The sequence below is a fragment of the Puma concolor genome, chromosome A2 (genome assembly GCF_028749965.1).
Source record: "Puma concolor isolate L17-30 chromosome A2, mPumCon1.1.hap2, whole genome shotgun sequence".
Lineage (NCBI taxonomy): Eukaryota > Metazoa > Chordata > Mammalia > Carnivora > Felidae > Puma > Puma concolor.
Window position 1 is genome coordinate 79,483,878 of NC_141668.1, and position 26,531 is coordinate 79,510,408.

General features: G+C 38.9%; 1 protein-coding gene across 3 annotated transcripts in view; it reads left to right on the plus strand.

The window, feature by feature from the left end:
- The window catches only part of ELAPOR2 (endosome-lysosome associated apoptosis and autophagy regulator family member 2), a 184,950-nt gene that overhangs the window by 147,377 nt on the left and 11,042 nt on the right, over positions 1 to 26,531 (plus strand). For all 3 annotated transcript variants that reach the window (XM_086696794.1, XM_086696795.1, XM_025929776.2), the window contains 5 exons: positions 148 to 244; positions 820 to 921; positions 10,075 to 10,201; positions 21,450 to 21,628; positions 22,575 to 22,740. In XM_086696794.1, the coding sequence (XP_086552920.1) occupies positions 148 to 244; positions 820 to 921; positions 10,075 to 10,201; positions 21,450 to 21,628; positions 22,575 to 22,740 (671 nt within the window). The remainder of the gene's footprint in view (positions 1 to 147; positions 245 to 819; positions 922 to 10,074; positions 10,202 to 21,449; positions 21,629 to 22,574; positions 22,741 to 26,531) is intronic.

Here is a 26,531-nt window from a genome sequence, read left to right on the forward strand (position 1 = left end):
GTCTTACCATGAACGCATTAATTTAATATGATATTTCTGGTCAAATGACAGTATCAAAGTGAAGCTGTTTTCTATTCATATACACAGAAACTAAATAAACCTAATTTTCCTGTATTGCTTAATAGCTTTTTTTTTATTGTTATCTAGGAGTGACAGTTGAAACTACATTGCAAAATATTAATATAAAAGAAGATATGTTTCCACTTCCACCTAGCCAAATACCAGATGTGCATTTCTTTTATAAGTAAGTGAAGATGCTGCTTACCTTGACAATTTTAATCAAAAGAATGTCTCTTCAGGGTGCCTAGAGTCGTAGCTTATACTTAACAGATAATCAGTGATTAGTTTGTAAATGGAAGACTGAGTATAAAGTAGGAAACATGAAATATTTTGCAAGTGTTATAGTTCAGATAGATGTCTTTTTTCTGTTATATATATTCTTTTAAATTAGGCAATAAAGAGACTCTACTTCATTGTCTAGACAGTATTTGTAATTCACACATCTTAATAACAGCAAAAGTAGATATGGCTTCTCTTCCCTTTAAAAATGTTTTTTGATTGTGACTTTGATTATAATTATAGTAACTTTGCTAAACACCTTGATGATAGCTTATCACATTAGCTGAGAAAATAGTCAACTCTTCATTGGCAGTGAAAGCAAATGAGCCCAGTTTGTATTAAAATTCTCAATTAGTGAACTTGGACACATTTTTCTTTTTCATTGTTTCATAGAGTATAGAAGTAGTTCTACACAGGATATTTATGTCTTGGTGACCTATGTCATGTCTGTTCTGTGGAATAACATTTGCCTTTCAATAGGTCTTCTACAACTACAACATCTTGTGTTAATGGCCGATCAACTGCTGTGAAAATGAGGTGCAATCCTACTAAACCAGGAGCAGGAATGATTTCAGTCCCCAGGTATTCTTATTTCTATGTGATTGTTTCACATTTGTATTTATTGTGAGGAATCAAAACTCCCCAGAATCTTACTATGTTAAAACATGGTCCCTATGAATGCAAAGCAGAAAGAGAACAGAAGAATATGTAGGTTTTTATTATAGGGATATGCTGTGTGTCTCTTAAGAGGAACAAGTCCTCACAAATCTCAGTACATCCCAATCTCCTCAAAGACATATTCGCCTCCTGTTTGCTTAATTGTCTTGAAAATTATTTCAACATATAATTACAGTGTTTGTATCCTTGTATTTATTCTTACTGTTTAGTCCCAATTTCCTTAAGAGCTGGATTATATATAACCTGGCTTATAGTTCTTGATCAACAACGAACCACCTGGGTGATCTAGATTGAAGTAATTGAACCTCTGAATCATGGTTTCTTTCTCTGTGAGAGAATAGGGGCCAGGGTGGATAATTTGTATGATCCATTTCCAGCTCCTCCGTTTTCTGATTAATAGTGGCAGAATCACCAAGGTAGAATCTGATCTATAGAATATATAATACAGTTCATTTGACTTGCTGAAGTTGAGGCAGTAGCTCTCCACAGTCTAGATTTGACTTCTACAGTCCATATTGGGTAGAAACACTAGGAGAAAATGGGCAATTTCATGGACTCAGAACTGTCAACGTAAATAATGCTTTCATGGTGTGAATGACACTTAAATGTCTGCTGATTTTTGTTTTTTGCAGTTATTCATTGTTCTGTATGTAGATTGTTTATTTCTAATATTTGTTGGATTAAGGTACCTTTATCATAGTTCGACTTGAACGTATTTCTCAAGTTAACATAAATATATATGTGTGTGTGTATATATATATATATATACACATATATGTGTGTGTATATATATATACATATATAATTTTCTTTTAAATAAAATTTTATATTAAATTTTATTTAAAAGAAAATGACTGACTTAGTTTTGTTTTTGATAGTTTCGCAGTAACCATTGAGGGATTTTAAGCTATCTTGCTTACGCATATCAGGACATCAGTATTGGAAATCAGTGGTCTGAGCATTGCTTCAGCATCTTAAAAGTATTTCCAGGGGTATCAATATTGTGGGTTTACTTTGGGGCACAAAAGGACACTCGTATTCACCTCTTAACCAACTGTGTTTCTCTGGTTCTCATAGATCTAGGAATTAATTTTTCTTTTCACCTTTTCAAGGTGAGAGAAGTATATGATCAGAGGAGAACATAATAAAAGTTACTAGACATCAGTGTAAGAGGCAGAGGGAGCCTGATGCTCAAGGGCATCATTTGGTGGAGGATCCCTATGCCAGCATCCAAGCTAGAGTCAAGGCAGCAAACCACCCTTTGTTTATGAGAAGGTGTGTTTAGAGTTTCTTTAATTATTCCCTGATATCCCCCCAAATAGCTTTGAGTTAAGATGCTTGTTCTATTAATGGTAGCACTTATAACGTCCTTCCTTGGACTTAGCAATGAACCTCTCAGAGTCTAGCCTCTAGGAGTCTACCTGGATGGCTTCCAAAGCCTCTCCAGGTGTCTCATCCAAGCAGATAATATTACCAAAGATTAGATCTGTCCATGAGAAAATATATCCACTCTAACTCTCCCAAGGTGGGTTCTGATGTGTTAAGGTAAAAAAAAAAAAGTTTCCTGATGTTAAATTATGGCACTTAGAAACTGAGTTTTTCCTTGTGGGGAGGGGAAAAGTAGTTTTTCCTTTAACCTGTAGTAGTTTATTCTACTTCAGGAATATAACTGTCTTTGCCAGGGTTTCTCAAGATCACTCGTGGCAGAATACCTTGGGGTTTCTTTTAAAAATCAATTTCTGGATCTTTCCAAAAACATAAAGAATATCTTGAGTGTTGAGCATAGGAATATATATTTTTTAAACACAAAACAGTTCTGGGAGTCTGGCTGGCTCAAATGGAGGAGCGTGCGAGTCTTGATCTAGGAGTTTTGAGTTAGAGCTCCCCACGGGGTGTACAGACTACTTAAAAACAAAATCCTAAAAGAAAACCTGCAAGACAATTCCGAAGCATATTAAAATTTAGGAACTACTAATCTTAACCCACTGAGACAAATTCTCAAACTTTGTTCTGCATTTTAATTTTCTGAAAAGCTAATTTAAAGTACCTTAGTCTAAAGGGTAATCATTCACCCATATTTGATAAGACTTTGTATATAATTGTCATGCACATCGAGGTTTGAGGACCATTGCTCTAGGGAACTGCTTGAACCTAACAATCTAAGTGTGTTTTAGTTCTTTCTTGAATCAGTTTCCCATTAGGGCACAAGGGGGAGCTCTGGGATCAGAACATGAGAAACAGCAGCTTGTCCTGAAATAATTAGAATTTTTTTTTAGCTGTGGGGCTGAATAAAGATTTCCTACTAACAGTAAGGAATTGTTAACAGAGCCCAGTTTCTTATGCTACTTTTGAAGCAGATTTACTTTGCAGTTTTCTTTGGGGAGGTTTAAGATCTCCATAAGAGAGGAAGGTGCTAACCAGGCACTTGCCTCGAGAAATCTCATATGCTGTAACCAAAAAAATCTCAGAAAGCAGACTTTGGCAATTTGGAAGGGATGCCACCCCCGGGAATTCTCCTCTCTTGGCCAAGAATCTTGGCAAACCAGGAAAGGAGACTTTAGTAGTAGTGATGTTGGTTGGGGCTCTGTATCTTGGTGACCTGGGAAAATGGGAATGTCTTAACAGAGTCGTGGGGCAGGAGAAAAGGGGCAATGTGTATTCTCTATGTATCTCATCTGAAGTTTAGAGGGAACAGCAAACAGCAAATTATCAGGGCTGCCTACTAATCTGCAATTGGAAAACCACAACCTGTCTGTTTGGTCTGGCAAATGCAGTTGGTTTCTAATTCTACAAAGTGTCTGGAAGGTGTGAGACATTTTAGATAAAAATTTAGCAGCATGATGTCTGTGGCAGATGCAATCTGAGAGCCAGGCTGGACTTTGGGATTATCTGGTGCAGTTTGTATCTTGGCCAGCAAATGAATTTGTAACAAGTAGACTGCTGATATCCCTGAATAGATCCCCCTCCAGCCTCTGCCTAAGAAACTTTGCCAGCCTCCAGTCATGATCGGAGGTGGTTGGAAAACTTGGAAGTTCTTCTTTCACTAGGAAAACTTTGGACCCAGCATTGTGTCGGAAGAGTTCTTTCAAATATGTGAGAAATTTCTATTAATGGAAAGGTTTTGAAAACGCATTATTAGAAAATGGGCAAAAGGAATCATTTTTACTCTGATAATGGAGATGTCCTAGCACCTTAGAGATCCCTCAGTCAGAACCATTCATTTCACACAGTAGGAAACACTGAGGACCCAGGCTGTATAACTGTGTTGGCACATTCAGGATGGAATGTTGTCCTGACTGTGTCTCGTTCTGTTCTTACCATCATGTTTTCATCTTGCTGTTTTTTCCCTCCAGTTCTTCACAGGTAGAGATTTGCAAAGAAGCACACTAGGCAGAGAGACAAATATCACATTTATCTGGGGGATAACTCATTTGATCTGCAAGTTATTGGTGCCTTGTTTAAAATGAGTCATCCTCCCTCCAACAAGGTCATCTTTAGTAATGGTATGAGTTAGAGGAAAACATCGTGCTCTCTCTTTCTCTTTCCCTCAACTTATAACTATATTTAACTGCTTGGGTGGTTCATAAATCAGTCTAAAACTATTTTGCCAAAACCTCCTTCAAAATCCAAGTTCATCTTCAGTTTTAAGTGTAGCCTCAGTCTCAGAGATGGAGTCAAGCTAGTGGGTGTCTCAGGGCCAAGTGGAGAGGGGCTGTTGCTCATTAAAAAAAAAAAAAAAAGAAAGAAAGAAAGCATAGCTTCTGAGAATATTATATCTCACAAAAGGGATGCTTCAGAGATCTGTCCTGAAGGCGTTCAGAGGTTGAATGTACCAAGGCTTTATTCCACAGGCTCTGATTGAGAGTTTCTCTGTCAAAGTCTTTGGACCTATAGGACACTATTGTAGTATCTTCTTTGGTTTTGGGGGAGTTCTGTTGAAGCCAGGATGTCTATCCATTTTGAGTTGGTAGGAGCCAGAGGATAATGATTGGTTAACGGAGTTCCTTGTTTTCTTTTTCCTCTGAACTATTTATGGACAGATAATAGATATCTAAATCTGCACAAGTTAAATTTAAAAGGCAATAGAATTTAAAAATTTAAAGCCAAATATGTTCTTAGAACAATGAAAATGAGGAGGCATATAAAAGCACTATGAGCAACAAGTAAAAACCCATTATGATTAAGAAATGGAAAATTCTAATACAGAATTGTTAAAATTATATGCTTCAGCACTAATGAGTAATGTTAAGACATGACATAAAAATGTCATGAAACAGTCATAAAGTTTAAGGATCCATTTTGAAATAAGGATGGCAAAAGTTTGACAGATTTTGCAGAGCCTGGAGGTAAAAGGGACTGGGGAGTATCAGCTAATGTAGTTTGTACAGATCTTGATCGGATTCTGGCTTTTGGTAATTAACCTCGGGGGGAATCTGTAAAAAGGGCGGTTTTTGCAGGAGACTGGTAGAATTTTATATCCCTGGATTTAAGAGGCATAGGTCAAAAAATCTTATGTTCAAACTCAGTCATAAGTGATTTATACTCTTCAGCCTCAGGGCAAACAAAATTGGAGCAAGATCCAAAGCCATTTTATGGACCCCACACAAGAAGGCTTTCTGCCCATTGGCATTCTTAGCAGAGAAAGGTTGAGCTTTCTCAGAAGCCAAAGCCGAAGGGAGTTACTGGCAGCTAGTCAGCATCTCCTATGCCAGACAATGCCCGTCTGTGAACTCCGAGATAGGGGAACCCCAAGAAACCCAGAAAAGCCTCACATGAAAGCGTCTGAGTAACATTAGTGCTCTGACACCAAATGAGAAAAGTTCTAGGCATATAAGACTATGGCCTTTCCCCCTGGTCTCCTGAGACCCACTGTAGAAGGGATCGAAACATACTTACACCGTACGTGAATTTATTTTAACTTTGGAGTTTGCATAAAGTTCAGGCAAAAACAAGTTTACACTGCTTTATCAACTGTCTAAACAATTAGCAATAGTTTGAGTATTGGGTTGTAATAGTTCATAAGAAATTAAGATTACTGTCCATGAATTAGTAGATGAACCAAGTAGACCCTGCTTTAGGTAAGATGATTCATTTAGGGGACGCTAATAACTCATAGCTCAGTCCACTTTACCCCCAGAAAATGTATCCAATTTAGAATCCAAGACATCACTTACTTAAAAAAAAAGATTCATCTGAATTCTTACACATGGCCAGTGCTATCTGCAGTGGTAAGGCAGTTCCAGAGCAAAATAAGGAAACTGTAAAGTCTTCCTCGTTTAACAGTAAAACCAAATTAGGATGCACCTGGTTATCCTTTGTGTTGATGGTGGTTTCTCTACCTAGAGTTCACAGCCCTGGGGTCATCTTGTGGAATTCTAGCCTTGCATACCCCAGCTCTCCAGGATTATGTACTGGCTCTTTAGACATCTACTCTCTGGTTTCTATGGTGATCTTGTGGATCAAAAATTATAAAAGAAGCACAATTAGTGACACCTTTACAAGGCCAGGGGGTAGGGGGTAGAGATGGTGGTGGCACAGGTCATCAAAGGGAAAAAGGTTTCACATATTTGGCATTAAAGTGTTTGTCTATCTTACTACTTGCTTTTTTGTTCTTAGTAGAAGAAAAAAAAATATATATATATATACTCTTGCATCTTTTTTTTCCCCTATTTTCCTTTTATATATAAGCACTATTGAAATTAGTACTGCTTCCTACATCCTTGTCATTTCACAGGGAAGGGCTGATTCAACTGTGGAACTTAACGTTTATAACAAAGAATCAAATTTGGATGTTCCACATTGTAAATGATTCGTTGGGTTCAAAGAATTGAAGAATTGATTCTAAACTAAACTGCTTTTAACCTAAGAGTATATTTTAAAAAGTGGAGTCTACCGGGGAAAGACACTGAATCATTGCAGTATTTTGACACCTAATGGCAGCTTTATAAGTTATATCAATGTCTTGATTTTTTCCCCCAATTCTGTACTTCTCCCAGTTCTATAGAGAGTGATGTGAATTGTTAATAGTCTTTTATATTTTGCAGTACTTTAAACTTTCCCAAATTGTTCTCTCATTTTGTCCTTTATAACAACCCAGTGAAGGCAGTGGAACAGACATCTCATTTCTGATAAATTACAGCTCTGAAACAGCATGGGGGAGGGGCCTAATCACTTGTGGAAAAACACAAAATCACTTGCAAGTCCAGCCACACCTGTAACCCAGGTTTTCTCTGCAGAGCTCTTTGCAACTTTGATTAATTTTCCCCTTTTCTTTTTTATTTGTTCAGCTTTTTTTCTCGAATTTTACCAAACTTATTCTTTTATTTTCCCAAGATAAACAGCCCTCACCACCCTTGAAAATGTCTCTGTGTGGGAAAGATAAAACAAAATAATTTGGGAAGGAGAGAATTGAGCAGGAAAGTATTTTGGTAATTTTTGCTAAATGATCAAAAAAGTTAATTACCTTTAAAGTTTCAAGTCATTGTTATGCAAATAATAATTGTGTTCTTGAAAAACATTTCTGATAGGTTACTCAATTTTTTTCAGAAGTGCAATGTTGAGTTGGTTTTACTGATGGGAAGTAGGGATCATTTTTTTAGGTGGCATGATTTTCATCTCTTGTACTTACCATTTTTTTTTTAAATCTCTTTTTGTTTCTTGGTCTAAATATACTTTACTCCCTTTTACAAACAAGTCGAGGCAGGTAAGAGTTAAGCCATTTTTCCAAAGCGTCCCCCTTCATCACTGTTCTTAGCTCTCATAGTACCAGGCCTCTCTTTCTGAAGCACGTTACACAGAATCATGGTTTTATTTACATCTCACCACGTTGACTTGGTCTACAGCATGCAAGCATTTGGAAGGGTAGGCCTCTAAAAACGTAGTCCATTTTTAGGCACTGTAGACTTCTGTGTCAGGGTTGGTATTGTAGAGTACCCTGAGAATATATACTGAGGGTATGGAATTTTACTTCGCTGGTAGACCGAAAATTACAGTTTGGGACTGCCTATCATCAGAAAGGCATCTGAAGTTAAAACTTAAGAAGGGGTGTTTTGGGGTTCTCCCTATGATTGTGTGTCTATCTTTTGCCCTAGGTGTTTCAGGACACCTGTACTCAGCAGCAACAAAGGTCTAAAGGAGGTTTTCAGGGCACTGCCCTGAATTTGCACACTTAATTTAAGGGAAGTATAGTAGACAAATGAAGGGAATAGTGTTCTCCCCATTTTAATTAATTCATGAACAAAACAGCCATTCCCACCAGAACCTTTCCACATAACTTCCTGCTTCAGTCAATAAGGATTCTCTACACAGTAAAAGCAGTTTAATTTTATCCATGCTGTGTTTATCTGTCCCTAAAAGGAAGGAGGCAAACTGATATAATAGGCCCACCCACCAGCAAGCAGTTTCAAAAAGTCTCCATTCCAGCCCTGCCTGGTGGTTGGTTCAGTGCGATCCTGCACCTGTGTCTAAGGCCCCTGCGTCATCACCGGGTGGTGACAGTAACTGCCTCTTGAAAGAAGTCATCGTCTGGCTGAGGCAAACCAGGAGTGCACAGTCATTTCCATCCTTCAGCTGTGTGTCGATCTGGTAGTTGTTTTGTTTGTCTTTTCACTTCAGGTTGTTTTGTTTTCATGTCCCCCTACCCCCCGCCCCGCCCTGCCCACCCCACCGCACTGTCGAGACCATGGTCTAGTTCATCATTCTTTTCCCTGAAACCTTTGCCTAAACACATTACTTCAAACAGAAATGGCACCTCCATCCACCACCTAGTTCTTGCCTATATGCTTTGTGCCCACGCACTGTCCTGCTCTTGAAGCCATTGTGATCATGACCAGCTTGGAATTTCCTTCCAATCCGTCTACCATTTCATCCCTCTGGCAGGCATTCCTTTACTTTCTTCCTTTCTCTTCTGGCTACCTCCTATTGGATATTCTAGACTTGTCTTAGGCATGCCTTCCACCAAGAAGTTCTCCCAGAACTTTTTTGTCATTATATCTGTCTCTCCTTTAAATTAAAAAAAAAGTAGCTTTAGAGAGACAAAATTCCCGTGCCATAGAGTTTGCCCATTTAAAACAGGCAAGCCAGTGGTTATTAGTATACTCATAGATATATGTAGCCATCACTATCATCATTTTTAGAGCTTTTTCATCACCTTAAAAAGACCTATCTACCCTTTGGCTATTGCTTCTCTTTACCTTAGCTCCCTTCCATACTCCAAGCTTACCACTAACTTACTGTTGCTGTGGATTTTCTTATTTTGGACTTTTATAAAAAATAAAATCATTTAATATATAGAATTTTTTTTAAAGCTTATTTATTTTGAGACAGAGCAAGCAGGAGAGGGACAGAGAGAGGAAAAGAGAGACTCTCAAGCAGGCTTCGCGTGGTCAGCACAGAACCTGATGTGGGGCTCAAGGAAGGGCTTGAACTAATGAACAGTGAGATCATGACCTGAGCCGAAATTAAGAGTTGGACGCTTAACCTACTGAGCCACTCAAGTGCCCCAAATACATAGAATTTTTGATAGGCTTCTTTTACTTAGTATATTTTTGAGGTTCATCCAAGTTGGGGCATGTATTACTTCTGCATTCCTTTTTATGGCCAAGTAATTTCCCATAGAATGGTAATATTACATTTGTTTATCTCTTCATCTGCTGGAAGGACATTTGAGTTGTTTCCACCTTTGAGCTGTTAAAAATAATGCAGTTATGAACATTCATGTACAGGTTTTTGTGTGGATAAACGTTTTTACTTCTCTTGGATTTTTATCTAGAAGCGTAATTACTGGATCATGTGGTAACTGTTTGTAATGGTCTGAAGAACTGCCACCTTATTACAAAGCACTTCTCTCTCTTTCCAGTCCCATTAGCAGTGTATATAGGTTCTAATTTCTTAACATTTTTGCAACTTGTTATTACCTGTCTTTTTGATTGTAGCTATCCTAATAGGTGTGGAGTTGTGGTTTTGCACCCACACATTGCTTTCCAGTATGCAGTAGGCACTCAAATGTTTATTGGACTTGGCTGAATATAAGAGCTGTCATTTCATTTTTTATTTCAGCAAGTGCCCAGCAGGCACCTGTGATGGGTGTACATTCTATTTTCTGTGGGAGAGTGCCGAAGCTTGCCCTCTGTGCACAGAACATGACTTCCATGAGATTGAGGGAGCCTGTAAGAGAGGATTTCAGGTAAGTGTCAAATCTACCTACACAGAGCTATGTGATTGGAGAAAAATAGACAAGTCTGGCATCACTCAGATCCTAGAAACTCAGGTTCAAAACCATGGCTAAAGTTTATAGTTAATGTTGCATTAATATGCATTTAAAATCAAATTTAGTATGTAAACTCCCATATGCTGGGGTAGCTGAAGGTATGCAGTGGCATTGGGAAAAATAAATCATGCAAAGGAGTTGTAGGCTATGGTGTTTATCTGGTTTATAAAGATATCATTAAACGAAGATGTGATTTATATAATGCAGTTATAGGTATATTTAAGACATGGGTGATATAAGTGATTCACTACAAGAAGCATATCTAAAGAGTAAATAAAGCATGTACACATATAATAAAATCAAGATCCTATTCTGTATTTTCTGTGCAATCATATCTTTGCTAATGTGTTTTTTAAAATAAAGTTGGGATTCTCCACTCTATATTTTTTATTTCCTTTTTCCATTTAGTATATTTCTCTTGTCATTAAATTTTTTGAAAACATGATTTTTAGTGATTGACAAATACTCTATTATAGAGATAATTTGGGATTTAATAAAACCCCCGATGGACATTTGAGAAAAATTGAAAACAGTATTTTTGTAAATAACTCTGTAAGGAACACCCTAGTTGGAAATTTGATTCTTTCCTTAGAATTTATCATAAAGAAGAGATTAATTGGATCTAAGGCAATGGACCTTTTTAAGGTTCTTGATACATATTACTAACGTGATCTGGTTGTATCATTTTGCGCTTCTGCTAGTAGTGTTTGAGCATGCTTATTTCACTGCACTAGCTTTGAGTAGTGCCATATGAAAAACACAAGCTTTTCTTCCTTCAAGATGACTTACCCCTTCAACCTGTCTGAAGTCTATTGAACTAACAATAAAAATGCACAAATTGGGGCGCCTGGGTGGCGCAGTCGGTTAAGCGTCCGATTTCAGCCAGGTCACGATCTCGCGGTCCGTGAGTTCGAGCCCCGCGTCAGGCTCTGGGCGGATGGCTCAGAGCCTGGAGCCTGTTTCCGATTCTGTGTCTCCCTCTCTCTCTGCCCCTCCCCCGTTCATGCTCTGTCTCTCTCTGTCCCAAAAAGAAATAAACGTTGAAAAAAAAAAATTAAAAAAAAAAATGCACAAATGATATTGAATCACTACTAGGGGTGGTAACCTTATTGGGGAATTGGCATCAGAGAATCAGATTCTGATAGGATTTCTGAAAATCTGGAATGCAGATGGGCTAGGGCTGTTTCTCAGGTCACCTGGAGTGGGGAGCATGCTGGAGTGCTCACTGCATAAGGGGACCAAGGAGCGAGCGCTGTGTGGTCCAGGAACATGTAGAGGAGCTTGTCACTGGCTGGTGGGGGGGCAGGAGTGCAGGAAGAAATCAGAATGCTCTACCTAATCTCCTGCATTCAGAGTATTAGTAGCACCAGTGTTCCCCTCTAGGGATTTTTCTAACTTTAATTTAGGAAGTGAACCTGTAGTAAGAAATACATTGTACAGCAAATGTAGTACACAAACACCAACTCAGACACTTAGCAATATGCCTAAAAATGAAATTAAATTTCATGGGACAGTACCTATTTTCATATTTTATGATAAAGTCTAAGCGTAAAGTTAATATAAAATGTGTTTTCATCAAATAATTTAATACAGAACAGGAAAAGTTCCCAAATGGGCAACACTAAAACAAAAATTAGGAATGTTTTATTTAATTCATCAAGTGTGCTTGCCTCTGGATAGCTCATTCCAGTTTGGAGCACACAGAGACCATGCTGCTCATGCATCTAGTACACTGTTCAGCCAGTTTCTTTTTAACATTTTTAAGTGGGTCAAGGATGAAAATTCTTAGCTTACAAAAAAAAATGCTTTCTTTATAGTCCTCATAATAATAATACACTTTTTATGTCTCACAGTGGAAATGCTTTTTTACCATTTCTCAAAAATCGATACACTTATTTAAAAAAATTTTTTTTGACATTTTTATTTATTTTTGTGTCAGAGAGACACACAGCATGAGCAGGGAAGGGGCAGAGAGAGAGGGAGACACAGAATCTGAAGCAGGCTCCAAACTCTGAGCTGTCAGCACAGAGGCCGACGCGGGGCTCGAACTCACAGACTGTGAGATCATGACCTGAGCCAAAGTCAGACACTCAACTGACTGAGCCACCAGGTGCCCCGATACACTTATTTTTTAAAGAATAAATAAAAAACAAATGCATTCCCTTCTTTTGCCACCAAGTTCAACTCCAGGGCTTTGGAAAGTCAGATGACCTCTTTTCTAAATATTCTTTAATATTCAACATTTCTCTTCCAGAAAGTAATGATTAGAAGTTTAAGACCATGAGATTACAACAGTTTCTCTAATTTCATTCAAACTTTGCTTATTTAAAAAAAAAAACTGTTCAGCATGCTATAAGAATGTTATGAACACATAGTTGCAAGGTGATTGTTTTTAGTATTTGTTTTTGTCCTAAAAATAAACTTTTGGAACACTTTCATGTGTTAATCATATTGAAATATATAATTTCCCTCCCCAAATTTCAAATGTAACTTGAGAAATTGCAAAATTGGTTAAATACACCTTTCTGTTAGACTTAGATGTCAAGTTTGAAAATATTTGCCATAGGAGATCAGGCTTCAGTTAGAAAAATATAAATGCCACACTTAAGCTCATGCACCTTAGTGTATTCCATTGAGACAGTAAAACAAATGGGTATGACACAGGAAGTGGGTATTTACTGCCAGTCTCTGAATAAAATATTTTAAAAAGTCTGCCATTCAGTGAGCTTTATATAATACTAATGACAGCTTTCCCTGTTTTCCGTTATGGTAGTCCCGCCTTCCCCCATGAGGGATATGTACCCAACTGCCCTGTGAATGCCTGAAACTGTGGATGGTACCAAACACTATATATATCTTGCTTTTCCTTATACATATGTACATACATACCTATGATTAAGTTTAATTTATAAATTAGGCACAGTTAGAGGTAGCAATCTGCGGTAATAAACGTTAAGTGAACGTGGTCTCTCACAATATCTTACCGCACTAAGCTCCCCCTCCTTGTGATGAGGTGAGATGATAAAATGCCTGGGTGATGAGATGAAGTGAGGTGGATGACGTAGGCATCATGATGTACTGTTCGGCTAGTATTGACCTTCTGATGATCTATCAGGAGGGTCATCTGCTTCCCAAGTGAACCCCCAGAAAGTGAAGCTGCAGGTAAGGGGCCAGGTACTACGGCATGTTCATGAGCAAGGGTGGATTTCTTTGGGTGGCAACAGCCTTATGATAGAAAAAAAAACAGTGATTGCAAACTAGTGCTGTGGGTATCATTTCAGTTTTTAATAATTGGACTGTGTTTCTGTCCCATTTCCCGCTCCATCCTTTGCAGTTTTTCACTCTGTATTGACGGAGAGCATATGTTCCCAATTCTGTAAATATATTGAATCCAGATGTGTGTGAAGTTACATTTACACACTGCAGCAAGTACCCACTTAGAGCTGTTGTAAACTCTGAGAGTGGCACAACTCGGGGAAGAAATGCTCTTATCAGATTGGATCTTAGAAATCTATACCAGCTTCTCAGTATCTAGTAAGCATTACTTCCAAATGTCATGCAGTAGTAAAGATTTGAAGAGATACTGTGTTATCACTAAGAGGGATATTTTTAAGTTTATCATCAAATTTATCTCACTCTGTTCACAAAATATCCCAGCATGCTGGAAGAATAAATTTTTCAGCTGCAGTGTCAGCCATTTTCTCCTCTGCCAATGACGTGACTGAATGAAGGGATAAGGCATTCTAATTAATAGTTACAGATGACTGAGGAATTGTGCCAGTAGCTTGATCTTTTTTTTTTTTTTTTTTTTTAACAATTTGAGGAGTTTATTGAAAAGTTAAGTAATCTGGGTTTACAAAGATCTTTTTAATTTGAAATTTTAACATTTCGGCTATAAGACTATCATTAGACATTAGAGCTTTAGCATTTTCACTGGCAAAAATTTTTGTTAGAATGTATTTCCAATGAAGTCATCATTGGCTGACCAGAGTTAACAGCTTTCTTTTTATTGTCATTATTTACACTTAGAGATGCAGCATTTGAATTTGACGGAACATGCCCCTCATATCTCACCTCATCATTCTTTTTTTTTTTTTTTTAATATATGAAATTTATTGTCAAATTGGTTTCCATACAACACCCAGTGCTCATCCCAAAAGGTGCCCTCCTCAATACCCATCACCCACCCTCTCCTCCCTCCCACCCCCCATCAACCCTCAGTTTGTTCTCAGTTTTTAACAGTCTCTTATGCTTTGGCTCTCTCCCACTCTAACCTCTTTTTTTTTTTTCCTTCCCCTCCCCCATGGGTTCCTGTTAAGTTTCTCAGGATCCACATAGGAGTGAAACCATATGGTATCTGTCTTTCTCTGTATGGCTTATTTCACTTAGCATCACACTCTCCAGTTCCATCCACGTTGCTACAAAAGGCCATATTTCATTTTTTCTCATTGCCACGTAGTATTCCATTGTGTATATAAACCACAATTTCTTTATCCATTCATCAGTTGATGGACATTTAGGCTCTTTCCATAATTTGGCTATTGTTGAGAGTGCTGCTATGAACATTGGGGTACAAGTGCCCCTATGCATCAGTACTCCTGTATCCCTTGGATAAATTCCTAGCAGTGCTATTGCTGGGTCATAGGGTAGGTCTATTTTTAATTTTCTGAGGAACCTCCACACTGCTTTCCAGGGCGGCTGCACCAATTTGCATTCCCACCAACAGTGCAAGAGGGTTCCCGTTTCTCCACATCCTCTCCAGCATCTATAGTCTCCTGATTTGTTCATTTTGGCCACCCTGACTGGCGTGAGGTGATACCTGAGTGTGGTTTTGATTTGTATTTCCCTGATAAGGAGCGACGCTGAACATCTTTTCATGTGCCTGTTGGCCATCCGGATGTCTTCTTTAGAGAAGTCTCTATTCATGTTTTCTGCCCATTTCTTCACTGGGTTATTTGTTTTCCGGGTGTGGAGTTTGGTGAGCTCTTTATAGATTTTGGATACTAGCCCTTTGTCCGATATGTCATTTGCAAATATCTTTTCCCATTCCGTTGGTTGCCTTTTAGTTTTGTTGGTTGTTTCCTTTGCTGTGCAGAAGCTTTTTATCTTCATAAGGTCCCAGTAGTTCATTTTTGCTTTCAATTCCCTTGCCTTTGGGGATGTGTTGAGTAAGAGATTGCTACGGCTGAGGTCAGAGAGGTCTTTTCCTGCTTTCTCCTCTACGGTTTTGATGGTTTCCTGTCTCACATTCAGGTCCTTTATCCATTTTGAGTTTATTTTTGTGAATGGTGTGAGAAAGTGGTCTAGTTTCAACCTTCTGCATGTTGCTGTCCAGTTCTCCCAGCACCATTTGTTAAAGAGACTGTCTTTTTTCCATTGGATGTTCTTTCCTGCTTTGTCAAAGATGAGTTGGCCATACGTTTGTGGGTCTCGTTCTGGGGTTTCTATTCTATTCCATTGGTCCATGTGTCTGTTTTTGTGCCAATTCCATGCTGTCTTGATGATGACAGCTTTGTAGTAGAGGCTAAAGTCTGGGATTGTGATGCCTCCTGCTTTGGTCTTCTTCTTCAAAATTACTTTGGCTATTTGGGGCCTTTTGTGGTTCCATATGAATTTTAGGATTGCTTGTTCTAGTTTCGAGAAGAATGCTGGTGCAATTTTGATTGGGATTGCATTGAATGTGTAGATAGCTTTGGGTAGTATTGACATTTTGACAATATTTATTCTTCCAATCCATGAGCAGGGAATGTCTTTCCATTTCTTTAAATCTTCTTCAATTACCTTCATAAGCTTTCTATAGTTTTCAGCATACAGATCCTTTACATCTTTGGTTAGATTTATTCCTAGGTATTTTAGGCTTCTTGGTGCAATTGTGAATGGGATCCGTTTCTTTATTTGTCTTTCTGTTGCTTCATTGTTAGTGTATAAGAATGCAACTGATTTCTGTACATTAATTTTGTATCCTGCAACTTTGCTGAATTCATGTATCAGTTCTAGCAGACTTTTGGTGGAGTCTATCGGATTTTCCATGTATAATATCATGTCATCTGCAAAAAGCGAAAGCTTGACTTCATCTTTGCCAATTTTGATGCCTTTGATTTCCTTTTGTTGTCTGATTGCTGATGCTAGAACTTCCAGCACTATGTTAAACAACAGCGGTGAGAGTGGGCATCCCTGTCGTGTTCCTGATCTCAGGGAAAAAGCTCTCAGTTTTTCCCCATTGAGGATGATGTTAGCTGTGGGCTTTTCATAAATGGCTTTTATGATCTTTAAGTATGTTCCTTCTATCCCGACTTTCTCAAGGGTTTTTATTAAGAAAGGGTGCTGGATTTTGTCAAAGGCCTTTTCTGCATCGATTGACAGGATCATACGGTTCTTCTCTTTTTTTTTGTTAATGTGATGTATCACATTGATTGATTTGCGAATGTTGAACCAGCCCTGCATCCCAGGAATGAATCCCACTTGATCATGGTGAATAATTCTTTTTATATGCCGTTGAATTCGATTTGCTAGTATCTTATTGAGAATTTTTGCATCCATATTCATCAGGGATATTGGCCTGTAGTTCTCTTTTTTTACTGGGTCTCTGTCTGGTTTAGGAATCAAAGTAATACAGGCTTCATAGAATGACTCTGGAAGTTTTCCTTCCCTTTCTATTTCTTGGAATAGCTTGAGAAGGATAGGTATTATCTCTGCTTTAAACGTCTGGTAGAACTCCCCTGGGAAGCCATCTGGTCCTGGACTCTTATTTTTTGGGAAATTTTTGATAACCGATTCAATTTCTTCGCTGGTTATGGGTCTGTTCAAGCTTTCTATTTCCTCCTGATTGAGTTTTGGAAGAGTGTGGGTGTTCAGGAATTTGTCCATTTCTTCCAGGTTGTCCAATTTGTTGGCATATAATTTTTCATAGTATTCCCTGAAAATTGTTTGTATCTCTGAGGGATTGGTTGTAATCATTCCATTTTCATTCATGATTTTATCTATTTGGGTCATCTCCCTTTTCTTTTTGAGAAGCCTGGCTAGAGGTTTGTCAATTTTGTTTATTTTTTCAAAAAACCAACTCTTGGTTTCGTTGATCTGCTCTACAGTTTTTTTAGATTCTATATTGTTTATTTCTGCTCTGATCTTTATTATTTCTCTTCTTCTGCTGGGTTTAGGCTGCCTTTGCTGTTCTGCTTCTATTTCCTTTAGGTGTGCTGTTAGATTTTGTATTTGGGATTTTTCTTGTTTCTTGAGATAGGCCTGGATTGCAATGTATTTTCCTCTCAGGACTGCCTTCGCTGCGTCCCAAAGCGTTTGGATTGTTGTATTTTCATTTTCGTTTGTTTCCATATATTTTTTAATTTCTTCTCTAATTGCCTGGTTGGCCCACTCATTCGTTAGTAGGGTGTTCTTTAACCTCCATGCTTTTGGAGGTTTTCCAGACTTTTTTCTGTGGTTGATTTCAAGCTTCATAGCATTGTGGTCTGAAAGTATGCATGGTATGATTTCAATTCTTGTAAACTTATGAAGGGCTGTTTTGTGACCCAGTATATGATCTATCTTGGAGAATGTTCCATGTGCACTCGAGAAGAAAGTATATTCTGTTGCTTTGGGATGCAGAGTTCTAAATAGATCTGTCAAGTCCATCTGATCCAATGTCTCATTCAGGGCCCTTGTTTCTTTATTGACCGTGTGTCTAGATGATCTATCCATTTCTGTAAGTGGGGTGTTAAAGTCCCCTGCAATTACCACATTCTTCTCAATAAGGTTGCTTATGTTTATGAGTAATTGTTTTATATATTTGGGCGCTCCGGTATTCGGCGCATAGACATTTATAATTGTTAGCTCTTCCTGATGGATAGACCCTGTCACTATTATATAATGTCCTTCTTCATCTCTTGTTACAGCCTTGAATTTAAAGTCTAGTTTGTCTGATATAAGTATGGCTAGTCCAGCTTTCTTTTGGCTTCCAGTAGCATGATAAATAGTTCTCCATCCCCTCACTCTCAATCTAAAGGTGTCCTCAGATCTAAAATGAGTCTCTTGTAGACAGCAAATAGATGGGTCTTGTTTTTTTATCCATTCTGATACCCTATGTCTTTTGGTTGGCGCATTTAATCCATTTACATTCAGTGTTATTATAGAAAGATACGGGTTTAGAGTCATTGTGATGTCTGTATGTTTTATGCTTGTAGTGATGTCTCTGGTACTTTGTCTCACAGGGTCCCCCTTAGGATCTCTTGTAGGGCTGGTTTAGTGGTGACAAATTCCTTCAGTTTTTGTTTGTTTGGGAAGACTTTTATCTCTCCTTCTATTCTAAATGACAGACTTGCTGGATAAAGGATTCTCGGCTGCATATTTTTTCTGTCTAGCACACTGAAAATCTCGTGCCAATTCTTTCTGGCCTGCCAAGTTTCAAAAGAGAGACCAGTCACGAGTCTTATAGGTCTCCCTTTATATGTGAGGGCACGTTTACCCCTTGCTGCTTTCAGAATTTTCTCTTTATCCTTGTATTTTGCCAGTTTCACTATGATATGTCGTGCAGAAGATCGATTCAAGTTACGTCTGAAGGGAGTTCTCTGTGCCTCTTGGATTTCAATGCCTTTTTCCTTCCCCAGTTCAGGGAAGTTCTCAGCTATAATTTCTTCAAGTACCCCTTCAGCACCTTTCCCTCTCTCTTCCTCCTCTGGGATACCAATTATGCGTATATTATTTCTTTTTAGTGTATCACTTAGTTCTCTAATTTTCCCCTCATACTCCTGGATTTTTTTTATCTCTCTTTCTCTCAGCTTCCTCTTTTTCCATAACTTTATCTTCTAGTTCACCTATTCTCTCCTCTGCCTCTTCAATCCGAGCCGTGGTGTTTTCCATTTTGTTTTGCATTTCATTTAAAGAGTTTTTCAGCTCCTCATGACTGTTCCTTAGTCCCTTGATCTCTGTAGCAAGAGATTCTCTGCTGTCCTGTATACTGTTTTCAAGCCCAGCGATTAATTTTATGACTATTATTCTAAATTCACTTTCTGTTATATTATTTAAATCCTTTTTGATCAGCTCATTAGCTGTTGTTATTTCCTGGAGATTCTTCTGAGGGGAATTCTTCCGCTTGGTCATTTTGGATAGTCCCTGGCGTGGTGAGGACCTGCAGGGCACTTCCCCTGTGCTGTGGTGTATAACTGGAGTTGGTGGGCGGGGCCGCAGTCCGACCTGATGTCTGCCCCCAGCCCACTGCTGGGGCCACAGTCAGACTGGTGTGTGCCTTCTCTTCCCCTCTCCTAGGGGCGGGATTCACTGTGGGGTGGCGTGGCCCGTCTGGGCTACTTGCACACTGCCAGGCTTGTGATGCTGGGGATCTGGCGTCTTAGCTGGGGTGGGTAGGCAAGGTGCACAGGGGCAGGAGGGGCAGGCTTAGCTTGCTTCTCCTTAGGTGATCCACTTCAGGAGGGGCCCTGTGGCAGCGGGAGGGAGTCAGATCCGCTGCCGGAGGTTTGGCTCCGCAGAAGCACAGAGTTGGGTGTTTGCGTGGAGCGAGCAAGTTCCCTGGCAGGAACTGGTTCTCTTTGGGATTTTGGCTGGGGGATGGGCGGGGGAGATGGCGCTGGCGAGCGCCTTTGTTCCCCACCAAACTGAGCTCTGTCCTCCGGGGGCTCAGCAGCTCTCCCTCCCTTTGTCCTCCAGCCTTCCCGCTTTCTGAGCAGAGCTGTTAACTTATGACCTCCCAGACGCTAAGTCGCGCTTGCTGTTGGAACACAGTCCGTCAGGCCCCTCCGCTTTTGCCAGCCAGACTTGGGGGCTCTGCTTGGCCGGCGAGCTGCCCCTCCGCCCCGGCTCCCTCCCGCCAGTCCGTGGAGCGCGCACCGCCTCGCCGCCCTTCCTACCCTCTTCCGTGGGCCTCTCGTCTGCGCTTGGCTCCGGCGACTCCGTTCTGCTAATCCTCTGGCGGTTTTCTGGGTTATTTAGGCAGGTGTAGGTGGAATCTAAGTGATCAGCAGGACGCGCGGTGAGCCCAGCGTCCTCCTACGCTGCCATCTTCCAGAATTCTCCCTCCTCATCATTTTTATAAAAATAATGTGACCCCTTTGAAATGTAGTTTATTTACATTAAATTTAATTAAAATGTTACAGTTGTCATGCAGTAAAAAAAATTTCGATTACTAATGTCCTTTCTAAAAAACATGCTGAGAATTTTTATCCAGAACTTGGTTGAAACTTTTCCTTAAAGTAAATATGGTTCTCCTGTTCTTTGTGTCTAATTGCAGAAACCTCTGTGCATGTACAATAAAATTACACATCATGGTGTTATCCTTCTGTTAGGGTGTTGTTCAAGTGACCATCAAATACCAGAATATTTAGTCAGACACTATGGTCAAAAAATTGAGTGTTCTATGTCATTTAATGTCAATGAATATAATCATCATGCAAGTTGCTGCTGGTCATTGTATTTGTTGAAGTATAAAAGGAAGCATGCACTGTATTCTAATTTTGGCTCTGGTTAGTGTTATTTGATCTATTCATAAGGAAATTCCTGATTGCTATTCAGTATATTGATTTTGTTATTCACTAGTCAGTTGCAAGTTGCAGTTTGAAAAACATTGCCCTAACAACACTGAGTCGTCTACTTTGGGAGGATAAGAATAAGGACCTACTGTGGGAGGTGACCCAGAATAATGCATGGGAAAGAAGGGGGTAGTCTGTGTGACTCCCCCAACACCAGTCACCAAAGCCTGCCAGTCCTGGTGCGCCTACATGTCCTGGGTCCTGAATTTGCTCTTTTTCTCAGGGGAGACGCTTGTTGGAGGAACTGGACTAACATCATAGGTGGATGAAACCCGTTCCAGTTACCTGTATTAGACAACCTAAGTTGTCATTTAAAAAGATGACTCAGAAGTCAGGGATCATAAGAAGTTTGAGGAAAAAAGCACAAATACTGTGTCCACATAGAGTCATTTTTATTCAACCTCCTCAACATGTACCCAGCCTTCTGATCTGGTGACCCATGCATGTTTTTATTTGGTTTTGTTGTATTTTTGTTCATTATTTTCTTATTCATTCCCTGTCTTTCTTCTCTTTCGGAAGCTTCTACTAGCTGAGTGCTGAATGATCCTCTATGCTTACTATGAATAAAGAGCAGAACCCTTCTTCTGAATCTCATTTCACATGTCATCTGTCTATGTGTGTTTTTAAAGGAAACCTTGTATGTATGGAATGAACCTAAATGGTGCATTAAAGGAATTTCTTTGCCTGAGAAAAAGTTGTCAACCTGCGAAACCGTTGACTTTTGGCTGAAAGTGGGAGCAGGTGTGGGAGCTTTCACTGCGGTTTTGCTGGTGGCTCTAACTTGCTACTTCTGGAAAAAGAATCGGAAGTAAGTAACCTCATTGGAGTGACCATGTAAGAACTGAAGGATTTCTTGTGAAAAATGTAGACCTAATTATGGTTACATCCAGTAGTTTCTTTCAGAGAGACAAGAACTTTCTCCTAGTGAAGGAGTTACAGGAAAGGCCTTTAAGAAAAGAAATGGAAATAATTATTATTCTGGTAATAGATTATAGAATGTTAGAGGTTATTGAATTAGGCCTATCTGTATAAAACAGAGAGCAATGGAGGCTCTGGTTTGCTCAGGTAGATGGGAGCAGAGCTGAGATCAGAAGTCAAGTTGTCTCTCTCTGCTTCTGTTTTTCTTTTCATGACAACATTGTGTCTTCTTGCTCCACTGTTTTCTTTTTCAGTTTCTTGTGGAAAGATACTTGCAAAGAAATAGACCAAGTTTATAGGCAGATATGACCTCTGTTTACTCCAATACTCCAAGAATCTAGAGTTGAATATTGAGTCTAGTTTCTGAATGTATATTGATCTGTTATAAGGTAGTAAATAGAAAGGAATGAGTTGTATAGAGAAACAATAAAGACCAAATCACTTACCTATGGTATTTTCATGCGTATGAACTAAACTTTGGAAAATTATATAGTGAGTTAGCTTCCAAATATTTATACATTAAGAAAATGCATTCAGATGTCAAGGTTTCTCTCTGTTTTTCAAAAGTTCTTCATAATTGGACAGTTTAATCAATGTGAGTTAATTGATAACTTTAACTGTACTGCCGTTATTCTCATTATTCTCTGAAGTCCTGGAAAAGATTTCTGCATGGATGGTAGGTAAATGAGAACACACAGTGCTTTAGCCATAGGCGAGGGAAATAGTTGTTAGCAGTAGAGCAACTATACTACAAGAGCATTTAATGAGCTGGTTTATGACCACCTAAAATGAGTATTAATTTATATTAATCAGCCACTTTATTTATCACTACTTAGACTGGAGTACAAATATTCCAAGTTAGTGATGACAACTAACTCAAAGGAGTGTGAACTCCCAGCTGCAGACAGTTGTGCAATCATGGAAGGAGAAGATAATGAGGAAGAAGTTGTATATTCCAATAAACAGTCACTACTGGGAAAACTCAAATCCTTGGCAACAAAGGTGAGAGCAGAATTGTAAGCTGGTATGACTGTGCATTTATTGATGAGGGGCTTATTAACCTAGTAGTAGCATTCATACAACCCTGTCATTTGGTCTGGCTCTGTCTCCATGGTTGGTTATCCAACAGAAATACCACTAGAAGTACACCAGGATATAAACATAAGAATATTCACTACAGCATTGTTTTTTTTTTTCTGGCTAACAAAGCAGAAACAACCTTACACACCATGAATAAGGAATAGATAAGGAATTTCCATATACAAAGTAATGGAATACTATACAACTGTGCAGCTGTGAAGATTGACATATCTGCTAATAGGTCCAAGATAAGTAAAGTAAAACAACACATAGACGATCACAGTAATTAAATACTCATTTAAGTTCGTCTTTCCATATCAAACTATTAACAGTGGCTGCTTTTTGGGAGTCTTAAACTAATTGGAATCTTTAAGTTTTGAAATAGTGTATTTTTGTACTTTTTGGATTTTCACAAAGATAATGTATTCTTTTCTAATTTTAAAAGTCTTAGGTTAATTAAAGATCTTACTTTTTTTAAAAAATTTGGTCACAAGGTGTTTTCACATTGAAAAGGCCAAAGTTATATAAACTGTTGAGGTATTAAAGGTACCTTATCAGATGCCATCACATTTGTCAGGTTTGAAATGATTACTGTGTCCAAACAGATTAACATTATTAAGCCTTAAATGTTGCTTGTAAACACATTTTATTGACATTCTTTACTATTGACCTAAAATAGGAGAAGTTAGCAGTTTACCCCCTCAGCATTAAAGATAGAATGAAATAGAGGAAAGAAAATGTGTTTCAAATAATTTTCAGCAGGAAGGACAAGTGATAAAAGATTACATTTATTGAGAATGTTTTAATAACTATTTCCTTTTACTCTCATTTAAGTATGTAAATATATTACAAGGTAACATTTAAAAATAAAATGAATGAGCCATATTTACTTTCTGCTAATGATTAACTTTTTTTTTTTCAATGTGGTACCTTAAGAAGGATGCTATTGCTATGGAATAACAAATGTACAGTTAGTATTAAGAAATGAGATGTTGCCCTGCTTGCAAAAAAAATCAAATAAGCCTGCCACTGTTTCTTGGCCAGTTTAACAGACATGAAGCTCCTGGTCAGAGACAAAGGACTGCTCAGCACTCATAGCAGGAGCATTAGCCAGGGTGTCAGAATTTATACCAGTTCCCCAAATCCTACTTTTCTCAGGGCTATGTGAACAGGAACAATTGTCCCTTGCACACTCAATGGCTTGCATTACAGCAAAGCAAGTCTAAGCTTTGGCTACTTGGCTATTTTAGAATGTGCAGTTAGCATGCCTATTCTTTGCTCTAAAGAGAGTTATTATTGTTATTATTCTAGACAGGTAGTATGTGTGTTCATTGATCCAGAGGGAGACACTATTTCCTGACATCTGCTCTGGAAAAATATGGTATCTTTAACTTCCAAGGCTACTTTCTATACCAAGATCCTTAAAGAGATATCTTGAATAAAGAGAAACCACTGCCTTGCTCATAAGATGTAAAGAAATCCAAAAGAACCATGGAGAATTGTCTCCCCAAAATATCCAAACCTCATTTCTTTTCCTTTAAAATTTTTATAATGTTAATTTATTTTTGAGAGAGAGAGAGAGACAGAGAGCAAGCATGAGTGGGGGAGGGGCAGAGAGAGATGGAGACACAGAATCTGAAGCAGGCTCCAAGCTCTGAGCTGTCAGCACAGAGCCCGACACTGGGCTCAAACTCACTAACTGTGAAATCATGTCCTGAGCTAAAGTTAGATGCTTCATCGACAGCCACCCAGGTGCCCCTCCAAACCTCATTTCTATACCATCTTGGCTCCTGATCAGTTTTCCCATTAGTATAGCACTGTATCCACCACTCTGTTTAATCTGATTGACTAAGGCTGGGTTTCAATCTGGTCACTTTACTGCATATAGCATTTAAATAAAGCTACTACTGTTAGGACACCAGACAGCAAGATGAGATGAACCTTCATTGTTAGCTTCAAACATACACCCAGGGTCCCAGATTCAACTAGCTGATTAAATCACATAAACCATGAGGGTCCACCTTAGAAAGCCAGGCAGCTTTCTCTTTAAGTCCCTCTATTGACATTTCCGCTCAGCCTGCAATCTTTCCATTGGCACCGGGATCTTTCTTCCATAAGATTCATGTGGAAGAGAGTCACAGACGTTTTCAAAAATTTGCAGGATCCAATAAAGCTCCCACTTTTGTCTACATGACCATGGCAGAGGAACTTGGTGAGTAGTATATTCAACCAAGTGGTTACTATCTTTTTGATCTAGGATGATGACAATCCAGACACCACAGAATGTATGAGGGACTTCACAGACTTTGTCTTGGCCCTGAAGGGTGACGTTTAGGTCAATTATATCATCCATAATAGTGTTTGAATAGTGAGTTGATGTTGACATGAATGTCATCAGAGGCTGAGATAGTGTCATTCATTATTTCAGCTAAAGTCAGAGACAAATTTCATACCACCTTTTCTAATTGAATACCTGACTTTAGGGTGAAGGTGAGTAACATCAGTTATCCCTTCAGATACCTCTAAATAACCAACAGTAGTCTCATTTTGAAAATCCTTGGAATTGTTTAACGGTTAATGATATATTGGGGCTATTTCCACAAATAATTGAATTATGACCACTTAGAACCATTCCTAGGGTACAAATCAAGCCACCATGTTTTTAGGAGAGAAATTAATACCTGGATTCTGCACGAGAAGTACAGTCCTGAAGGTACATATAGTGCCTTTGGAAAGAAAATAGTGTTTACAGTTGTTGGAGATACCAAATAGGACCTTATATTAGCTAAGCAACTCAGACTCCTGGTGACTGCAAGCTCCTTGCTGGCTAGTAAACCTTAAGGTTTCCCATTCACTTCAAGTAATTCTGTCTCTTCATTGTCTTTGAAGAGACTGCTTGAGGGCAGTCATTCCAACTTTTCCTGTTTGCCTGTGCTGCAAACTAGGTGGTACTTCTTCACTCCAAGGAATGACTGAGCAATGGCAATAGGAATGGTAGTGTTGATGTTTTGGGGGCAGAAGCTGGGGCCATTCCCTGTGCTACTTCGGATCGACTTCTCAGTAAGTTGAAGAGGAATTATGGTTAGAGCATCTGATGGGCATGGTAGACCTAGGAGTCTTTGAGACTCCTAGGTTTGAGAGAGGAACACTAAGGCATTGTCCTTTATAAAAGGTGACAGAGTGGCTCTGAAAAACAAATGATCATTAATATCCTTCCATCGTTCATACCTCTCAGGGTCTAAAGTATCTCCTTCTCAGGCACCTTATTATCAGACTACATTGTTAATCTTCTTCCACTGCCACAAAATCAGTTTTTCCCATTTCAGCTAAAACTTTACCTTATTTCTACTTATCCCATTATTGGCACCCAGACCTATGCTCCAGAACATTCAAGTGCAAGAGGGACAAAGGCATTAAAAAAAAACTTATGATGGAGACCCAGTGTGTCCTCTACCCTTGTCCATGTGGGCTGTGGTAGGAGGTCTTGATAAGCTGTGTAGTCAGCCAAGTGATTGGTATTCTTTCGGTCTAGGGTTATTGACAGTCCAGTAAAACAATACAGATGGCTAAACTAGAATTATATTTGAATCTCCTAGACTCCCTTCTGGTGGGGTTTACTACCAGCCATTCTGGGAGTGGCTTTTGAGTAAAAAGGACACATCATGTCCAGGAGTGGTCAGGGTAGAAACCTGGATTTTTTTATAAGTGTATAT